The sequence below is a fragment of the Acanthisitta chloris genome, unplaced genomic scaffold (assembly GCF_000695815.1).
Source record: "Acanthisitta chloris isolate BGI_N310 unplaced genomic scaffold, ASM69581v1 scaffold43666, whole genome shotgun sequence".
In the NCBI taxonomy this organism is placed as follows: Eukaryota; Metazoa; Chordata; class Aves; order Passeriformes; family Acanthisittidae; genus Acanthisitta; species Acanthisitta chloris.
In genome coordinates, this window is record NW_008678407.1 from 1 (window position 1) to 9,327 (window position 9,327).

Below are 9,327 nucleotides of genomic sequence, written 5' to 3' on the forward strand. Positions count from 1 at the left end.
GCACCAACCGCGATCATCGCCTCCCGCTCGAGGGCGGTGCTGCCATCCCCGGTGCGCGGGGCTGGGAGTGCGGGGGGGCTGCAGGAGGGCTGGGCACTTGCCAGCAGCCCGGGGGGTGTGAGGACCTGGCTCTGGGGGTCTCCCGTGCTCGACTCTGTCGTCGCACCTAGTGTTGCGTTGCTAAACCGCGAGTTCCATCTTAGCCTGAGGAAGAGCTGCTTTCCATGGAGGCGGCAGAGCCCTGGTCCAAGTGTCCGGGGGGGTGTGGAGTTGCCCTCTCTGGAGACATTCAGACCCACCTGAATGTGTCCCTGTGTCACCTGCTCCAGGTGACCCTGCCCTAGTGGGGGGTTGGGCTGGGTCATATCCAGAGGTTGCTTCCAACCACAGTTGCTCTGGAATTCCATGTGGCAGCCTGGGTATGGCAGAGCCTGAGCTTCCCTCACAGCAGCCTTGAACAGGGAAGAATCCTTCCTGATCCTTTGCTGGGGGAATAGTAGTTCCTTTTTGACTTAGTGTGGGATGAAATTCCAGCCTCCTAGGAGACTTTATGTGCCTCCTCTCCTTGGCCTGGCACTCTGCCCATCCCTCAGCCTGTCCTTTTGTGTGTCCCTCTGCCTCCTGGCAGTCCCTGTGCCCATCCTGCTTGGCCCTCTGCCCTCTGTCTCTCCCTCTGCCTGTCCTGCTTGTCCTCTGCCTGTCCCTTTGCCTGTCCTTCTGCCTTCTATCCATCCCTCTCCCTGCCCCTCTGCCCTGCCCTCTGCTTGTCCTGCTTGTCCCTCCATGCATTCTTCTGCCTATCCCTCTGGTCATCCTCCTGACCATCCTCCTGACCATCCCTCTGCCCATCCTGCTTGTCCCTCTGCCCGTCCCTCTGCGTGTTCCTCTGCCTTCTGCCCATCCTTCTGCCTGTTCTGCTCGTCCCTTTGCCTTTTGCCCATCCCTCTGCCTGTCTCTCTGCCGTGGCACTGCATTCCCTGACCCCTGAGGGTTTGCTGTTCTTGCTGTGGTCACTGACCGTGCCCCTGTTGCAGGGACGGGGTGCCTGGTGTCAGCGGTGGAGACGGCGGCGCAGCGCGAGGCTTTCATCGTGGGCAAACCCAACCGCTACATGTTTGACTGCGTGGCCAGCGAGTTCCACATCGACCCTGCTCGCACCATCATGGTGGGGGACAGGCTGGACACAGACATCCTCATGGGCAACAGCTGTGGGCTCACCACACTGCTCACCCTGACTGGTGTCACGGCGCTGGACGAGGTCAGGGACCACCAGGAGAGCCACTGCCCCACCAGGCACAGCCTTGTCCCCGACTACTACGTCGACAGCATCGCAGACCTGCTCCCAGCCCTGGGGGAGTAACCCCGGGGGAGTCCCTGGGACCCACCTGGGTACTCACTAGATCCTCCCCAGAGTAACCCCAGGGGGAGCCCATGGGACCCACCTGGTACTCTCTAGATCCTCCCCGAAATTAGAACCCTTAGCTTCTCACCTCTGTGTCCTCTCGATATGATTCTGTTTACATCTCAGGCTTGAAATGCACTTTGGAGCCAGGGGGGCATCAGTGTCGCCCAGGGCTGGGGGCTTGGGGCTTGGTTTAATTAAGCAACTGGATTATAATCATAAGTATCAGTCCAAATGTCTGTGCTGCTCTGCCACTGCCCCAGCTCCGTGCTGAGCTGGGGCAGTGTAGCTGTTGGGCTGAGGAGAAGAGCTGTGTCCTGGCTGGGCTGTGCCTGGCACAGCCTGGGTCATTCAGGGAAGTGACTGTGTTTGAGGTTTGCCCTCAGGGGGATTCCTTTCCCTGCTCAGGGGCAGAGCCCCACATCAGCTCACACAAATTATCTCCTTCCCATTGCAAATTGCATCTGATCCCACGCCAAGCCCAAAGCCTGTCAGTGCACACTGTGTCTGCCCAGGTGTCAGGGGTGTGTGTGTGTAAAGCACAGGTACACAAAGGCACTGCCCTGACCCTGAATACAGAGCTGAATATATTTAAATGATAAATTTAAGCAGAGTCTATGATAATATATCTTGTGTCCCAGGAGGGAGGGTGAGAGGAATGTACTTCACTGATCACAGTAGGTCTAACTCTCCCAAACCTCTGCATTTGGTAGTGCAGAGAGTCTGTAGCCACATAGGACTGTCCTTCACTCCTGCTGCTTCCCAGGAGTACCTGATTGATCTATACTGACTCCCTGTACTTCCCTCAGCATCAACACAGCCACTTGCCTTGGCTTTAGCTGCAGAATCCCAACTCCTGCTCAGTCCATGGACGGATGTGGCACCCAGGGCAGCTTTCCGCAGGGAATTCTGTGTGTCCTGGCTGTGTGTGGTGATGGCACGTGCTTCCTTCCCATCCCTGAGACTCAGCCCTTCCTCTGGAGGGCTTTGAGGAGGAGTCCAGGCTTGCTCAGGGGATTGTTTCACTTGGCTCTGCCAGGCTCAGGCCAGGGCGTGGGTTTTATCCTGTCTGAATCCCACAGCTGAGAGAGCTTTTGCATTATAGAATTAAGTGGAAATTATATATGCAAACAATATGCTTCTGTTCCATAGATTCCAGTATCTACAGTTCAGTTTAAGCACTGGTTTCCCTTCCTGTCCCTCTGAACAGCTCTGGCACTGGCGATGCCTGTTTACTTGTCACCTTGTTAGCACAGCAATAACCCTTTGGTCCAGAGTATCTTGGTGTTGGCTGATCCCCTCACAGGATGTGTATTTGTAATCTGGAGTTGTGAGGAACTGTGGATAACCTCTTCCCTGTTCCTGTCTCCAGCTGGAGGGCTGAGACTGAGCAAAGTCACAGAAGGAGAGCTTGGACTGGGTAATGTGTAAATGGACATTATGGATTCACTGCGGGTCGTGTTCCATGTAACTGTGTGTGGATTCAGTCCCTGTTTATGGTGCTTGTAGTGTCAGGATGTGTCAGGAAAAGGCCAGGAGAGATGTCCAGCCTCCCTCAGGCAGCTGTGTCCTGCCCAGGGCTCTCACCGTGGCCTGGACTGGTGGATGCTGGAATGTGCTGGTGATGGTGTCAGTTACTGCTTCCCAACTCTGTACTGACTTCCAAATGGTTTTTAATCCTCTACTTGAATTCCCATTAAACTCACAAACCTGCTCTCCCTGGTGTTGTCTCATTGTGTGGGAATCTTGGGAGTGGTGTTTGTGTCCTCTGTGTTCCTCTCATTCTGTGTCAGGGACAGAAAACCAAGCTCTGGAATGTTCCTGATCGGCTCCCGGAGCGTGGGCTGGGATTTGCTGCTCTGCTAGGAGCACAGAGCAGAGCAGGACACAGTAATCCTGTCACAGCATTTATTTATAGAGGGGTTTGCTCCTTCCTGTGCCTCAGATCAGCCAGGGCATGAATTCCTTAAGGTGGGAAAGTGTCTGCTGTGTGACTGTTAATGGCTCTATGGGGAGATCACCTTGTCTGCCCCTTCCGGCCTGGTCCGCACATTCCTCATGCTGCACTTGGCTGCAGCAGAAGGCAGCAGTGGATTGATGGTGGAAATTCCAGGATGAGCTGCCCTCTTGACTGTTTCATGGAATCCTGGAGTGATTTGGGTTGGAAGGGCCTTAGAGCCTTGGGCAGGGACACCTTCCACCAGCTCAGGTTGTTCCAACCTGGCCTGGAACACTCCCAGGGATGGAGCAGCCACAGCTACCCTGGGCAAGCTGTGCCAGTGCCTCAGCACCTCACAGGGAGGAATTCCTTCGCAATTACCCTGCTATCCCAGCCCTCTGGCAGTGGGAAGCCTGTCTTTCTTGTCCTGACCCTCCAAGTCCTTGTCTAAAGTCCCTCGCCAGCTCTCTGGTTGGCTCCTTCAGCCAGTTTGATCAGCCCTGGGCTGTGCTTGACAGGAAAACATCACAAACCTGCATTTTCCCTGGACAGAAATCACATGATGGAATTCTGAGTTTTTCCTTGCCTCCACACCTTGGCTACATGTGCCTGGCAGGTCTTAGGCACTCTGAGAGAACCTGAAGTGGTCAGGAAACCCAGAATCAGTGACCCAGAAATGCTGCTCCCTGTGAGATGTTTCTCAGGACAGGACACAGGTTGTGGCAGTGACTTTGTGGCCCAGACCCTCTCCCAGGATCTGAGGGGGGTCCCTAGGTGGAACACAGGTGTGTCTGTGCAGCCAAGGCTCACAGGACAGCAAGATCAACATTTGGCTCCAGCAGCACCAAGTCCATGCTGAAATGTGCAAACACCTGGTGACAAGGGCAGGCTGCCATTGTCCTCTGGTCAACCGATCCCTCAAAGAGGCTCCCCAGCCCCACACAAAGCCCCTGATTGTGGCTCCCTGTCCCCTCCCGCGGGGAGCAGGAAGAGCACTGACAGCATCCCTCGGCTCCCGCTCCTCTGCCCAGGTGTTCCCTACCCTGGGGCTGAGCCCTTGGCTGCGAGGGACAGGGATTTATGTCTCCTGGAGACAGGCTGAGGTTTCCCAGGTGTGCCTGGAGCCAGGAGGATGCGCAGGCTGCAGGGCAGGAGGCAGAGCGGCAGCAGCCGAGCGCTCGCCTGAAGCGCAGGATGGAGCGTGGGGACAGCGCTGGCCATGCTGCCCCGGCCGTGAGTATCCTGCTCCCTGCAGCTCCCGGGAAAAGGCTGATCTGCCCTTCCCCTGGGGCTTGACTTTGGACTAGGGAGTGACAGGACAAGGGGAACGGCTTCACTCTGCCAAAGGGCAGGGACAGATGGGATATTAGGAAGGAATTCTTCCCTGTGAGGTGCTGAGGCACTGGCACAGGTTGCCCAGAGCAGCTGTGGCTGCTCCATCCCTGGGAGTGTTCCAGTCCAGGCTGGATGGGGCTTGGAGCAACCTGGGCTAGGTGTCCCTGCCCATGGCAGGGGGGGGAATGAGGGGGTCTTTAAGGTCCCTCCAACCCAAACCATTCCAGGATTCCACGATTCTGTCAGACACTCCCTGCTCTGAAGGGGCTGTGCTCCTGCCATTCCCATGTGTCCTGGTAAGGTTTTCTTCATCCCCAGCACTCACAGTTAGCTCCTCTAAGGCAGCTGGGTGTCAACTGGATTGTCTTGGAAGTGTCTGGAATTCCACAGGATAAACTGATCAGTTAACAGGACAGAAGTGCCGAGGAACTCCCTGAGCCACTGGGGATGTGTAAGCTGTGACCTGCTGAGGGCTGGAGCTGCTGTGCACCTTTATGTGCACCTTCCCTCCTGAGGGAATTCTACTGGCTATTGGAAACCTGAGGGTCACTGCAGGGCTGAGGCTCTGCTGAGTTGGAATCCATAAGATTTGGGCAGGTTTTTTTTGGGCACCTGCTTTTCTGGTGGAAGTTCCCTGTTAGTGATGAAGGTGCCCCGAGGCTGGACGAGCCTTGTGCAGCTGGAGGACACGCAGCTGTGTGCGTGGATAGAATTTCCCTGGCCTTCAGAGGGCTGAGGAACAGGTTATTTTTAAGTGTGGACTGTGTTTGAGATTATTGAAAGCACATTTTCTGCTGTGTTAAAACTCATGTTCTGTGCCAGGAAGTTAAAATTACTTCAATATAAGAATTAAAGTCGATTACTAGAGCCCATGGAAGTGCCACAGGACTGCCAAGCTCTTTTCCTTAGTCTCATGGAGAACAACTTAGCAAGAAAATCCAATACAACCAAACACAGGGAGAGGCACAAGAGCAGGATCACTCCAAAGCTGACAGTTCCTCTGGGGATTTCTGCTGGAAACCAAAGTGATTTAATTTGTCCTTCCCTGTGTGTGGAAAGCTGCTGCTCCAGCCCTGCCCCAGGGGCTTTGCAGCTTCCCTGGCTGTGGCAGTGCTGGTTTCTGGGATGTTGGATCTGGAACTCCAGCACTGTGGAATAAAGGCTCCATTATTCCAGGTTTGGCTATTCAGATTGCACAGGGATTGGAGGCACTTCTGATGATGAAGAACTGGCAGAAGGGTCAATTTTAACTCCCATTCCTCCTCCTTTTGCCCTGCTTCCAGGACAGGAGAGCTGCAGTTTGCTTCCCAGCTCCATCCAGGACTTTCTGGATCACCTTGGCCATTGCCTTGTTTTTTGCAGTTGTTGGCATCAGCATCGTGGGTTTCAGCTTCTCCCCCAGCTCTGCACAGGTAAGGCATCCTGATCCAGGCAGGAAGCCTCCTCCTGCCCTCGGCCCTGATTTGTGTGGGAAGCACTTCCAGGAGGGATGAGCAGGCTGAGATTCGGGCTGGGTTTGGCTGGATCCTGTCCTCAGATGATGCAGGAAGGGGCTGGCAGGGCAGGAAGAGGAAGGTGCCAACGTCACTGCAGACAGGGTAGGAAGGTGCAGGCAGAGCTGCAGGCAGGGCAGGAAGGTGCAGGCAGAGCTGCAGGCAGTACTGCAGGCAGGGCAGGAAGGTGCAGGCAGAGCGGCAGGCAGCAAGCTGAGCAGTACCTGTCTCGTGCCTGCCAGAAACCATTGCTTAAATCAGAGGAACAAGCTGAGCAGTACCTGTCTCGTGCCTGCCAGAAACCATTGCTTAAATCAGAGGAATTGCAGCTCATCCCCTGTGCATCCAACCATGACCAGGTGTTTTGCACCATGTGGCTGTGGCTTTCAAGGTGAGGGGGAGCAGTGAGCTGTGCTGGTGGGAGAGATACAGCCTGACCTCCCCTGTGTGCTGTGACAGAGGCTGGGAGTCCCCTGGCCCTTTCCTCCAGCACCTGGTGCCTTTGGCATGAGGGGCATTAGTGTCTCTTCTCCAGTCCTGTGTGATGGAGAGTTGTCTGTGCCACACATCTGCTCATGGCTCAGAGCTTCCTTCATCCTGCTGCTAAATCAGACAGGCAGCAAAGGGTCTGGGTGAGGATGGTGTGGGAGATGCTGTGGGTGTCTCCATGCTGGTGTATGCTGCCCTCCCATTCCCTGTGCCCAGGCTGGCTCCCAGCTCCTCCGCCTGACGCTCCAGGGCCAGCAAGACCCACTGAGGAATCAGACAGCCTTGGTGGACAAGTCCAGGAGTACTGTCACCTACTATGTCACCTCACAGAGTAACCTCAGTGCTGTGGTGCTCTATGACAGCAGGAACGTAAGTGGTGGGGTAATTACCTACCTCATTAGCATGGAAACCATCAGGGGAGCACAGGCTGCTGCGGTGGGAGCAGGAGGTGGAGACCAGGAGAAACATCAGCTCCTGCTTGATGCCTTTCTCTGCATATGAAAGACCAGGTGGGGGAAAGGGAGAATGTCCCTTTTGGGGCTCCGCAGACAGCTGTGGGCACGCACTGCCTGCTAAGGGGCACATCTGTCTGGCAGGGCTACGTGTGCTACAAGCCAGTGGAGCAGCACACCTGCTACCTGAGGAGGATGGACACCTGGGACCTCCAGACCCTGCAGATGGCTCTCAACACGTCTGAGCACAGAGTAAGCAGCTGCTGTGCCCATCCCTGGGGCAGATGGGGGGGATGAACTGGGCTGTGCATGGGTTCCTACCTCACTGGAGTGACTGATTTGCAGTGCTGACTCCACCACTAGCACCCAGGTGTGGCTGGATGAGGGCAGGATCTCCCCCAGCTCAGGGGAGCAGCAGCAGCTCCCAGTTTGCTGGGATTGGGTTGAGGCTGGCACAGGAGCAGAGCTGTGCCTTGCAAGCTCTGAGTAAGCTCAGAGCAGCAGCTCCAGGGTATATCCATACCCCAACTCCTGCAGGTTGGGGCAGAGGGATGTGTCCCAGGGAGGTGAACAGCAGAGCTCCCCCAGGACCCACTCCCACTGCATTCTGTTACCTGCTCAGAAATCTGGGAAAGGACAAACAAAGGGGGTTTGTTACCAATTCCCAGGGAGGAGAGTTGGAGTAAATCACATATACAGACCCTCAAGACAAAATGTCACTGGATGTATGGGCAGCTTCTGTTTCCAGAAGACAGACAGCTCCTTTTTTTGTGCCTCTGCCATCTGCTTTCCATTTCCTAGGGTGCTCCTGGGGGCTCATTGGCCCTCACTTCACTCCCACCCAGCTGGGAAGCAGTGAGCAGCATTTAATGCAGAGGAGTGTAGGAACACAGGACCCACGTGAGCTGCTCCCAGAAGGGATGCAAGGGGAAGAAAGCATCTGCCTGGCTCAGAGCCTCCTAAATGGGAGTAAAATTTGGTGGTGCAGGGGCTGCCAGCAGCCCATGCTGCCATCCAACGGGACCTGCAGGACTAGTGGGTGGCTGTGGGCTGTCCTGCTCCATCCTTGTCCTGGGAGGTAGGAGAGGGCAGCTGGCAAGAGAAACCTGCCTGTACTGATGGGGTAGAGACCACTCCTGGGGAGCCCTAGCAGCCAGAGCAGGCCTGTAGGGCTGCAGGGACAAAGTGCCTTGGCAAGAATTAACAGGGATGTGTCTTTCAGGCTGAGCAACTGCTCCATCGTAACAACCAGACCAAGTACTACAGGGAGTTCCTAGGCATCCTGACAGGGGAACAGGTGGACCCCAAGAGCCTGGGGGAGGCTGTCCAGGCCCTGTGTGAGCAGACATCCATTTTCTGGGTGCGCAGAGAGCAGGGTAAGTGGTAAAGTGTCCTTTGCAGGGGGAAGCAAAAGCTCTTCTAGCACCTCTAAGAGGATCAGGCTCTGCCACACAAAAGCTGAAGCATCCCAGGACAGGCTGCCAAGGCCCAGGACAGGAACAAGTGACCTCTAGTGCAAAATCAAATCATAGCTCACCATCCCTGAGAGCTGGCTCATCCCCACCCCCTGCCCTGAGCCCCTGCCCCAGGCAGCACAGCCTGACTGCACAGCACAGCCAGCAGAGAGCTGTGCCCTGCAATGCTGCTGCGTCAGTCTGCTCTGCCTCACTCCAGCTCTAATGAGAAAGGACATTCCCTGAGACTCCCCACTTGCTTGGCTCCCCAGGGAGCTGCAGGACCAAAGCCTCCTCTCACCTGCTGCTGTCCTTGCTGCTTGGCAGGTCCAGGGAGGCAGCGCCTGATCTATCTGTGCATTGACATCTGCTTTCCAAGCAACATCTGTGTCTCTATCTGCTTCTATTACCTACCTGAGTAAGTGCTGCAGTCCTGGACAACCTCTCCCTGCCCTACATACTTGAACTGGATTCCTGAAAAGCCTCCAATTTCCACAAGGAGGGGAATGGCCACACCATCCCCAGAGCCTCCTGCTGATTTCATGCTGCAGGTCAGGGGCATTTAGACAGACAAGAGGACTCTGCTCAGCACTGTCAGCACAGACACAGCAGCTCTGCTCCAGGGCTGCACCTCATAGGAATTAGGAGACCCAGGCCTAGAGGGACCCTGGGATGTAGTTGGTGTTCTGGGGCTCATGACCTGGGCAGCACAGGTTATTACAGGTGTTGGGGTGGTTGGCTGCAGGAGAGCAGCTCCAAGTAA

At 55.7% G+C, this 9,327-nt stretch overlaps 2 protein-coding genes across 2 annotated transcripts; both read left to right on the plus strand.

The window, feature by feature from the left end:
• Window positions 1-5: 5 nt before the first annotated feature.
• Window positions 6-1,360, plus strand: PGP (phosphoglycolate phosphatase; the record flags this gene model as incomplete). Its single annotated transcript, XM_009076835.1, has 2 exons — window positions 6-51; window positions 1,035-1,360. Coding segments are annotated over 2 exons (372 nt in total), but the record flags the coding sequence as incomplete, so codon positions are not given.
• Window positions 1,361-4,535: 3,175 nt separating this feature from the next.
• BRICD5 (BRICHOS domain containing 5) lies at window positions 4,536-8,986 on the plus strand. The gene is made up of 6 exons (XM_009076836.1): window positions 4,536-4,574; window positions 5,960-6,088; window positions 6,875-7,027; window positions 7,255-7,362; window positions 8,333-8,486; window positions 8,892-8,986. Exons 1-6 carry the CDS (start codon window positions 4,536-4,538, stop codon window positions 8,984-8,986), a joined length of 678 nt encoding a protein of 225 aa, XP_009075084.1.
• Window positions 8,987-9,327: the final 341 nt, after the last annotated feature.

Bases quoted from the DNA above. Each gene is read 5' to 3' on its own strand.
- BRICD5 (XM_009076836.1), top strand. From the start codon at position 4,536: ATGGAGCGTGGGGACAGCGCTGGCCATGCTGCCCCGGCC. The intron at 4,575-5,959 runs GTGAGTATCCTG...CCCTGCTTCCAG, and splicing joins CTGGCCATGCTGCCCCGGCC to GACAGGAGAGCTGCAGTTTG. The intron at 6,089-6,874 runs GTAAGGCATCCT...CCCTGTGCCCAG, and splicing joins TCTCCCCCAGCTCTGCACAG to GCTGGCTCCCAGCTCCTCCG.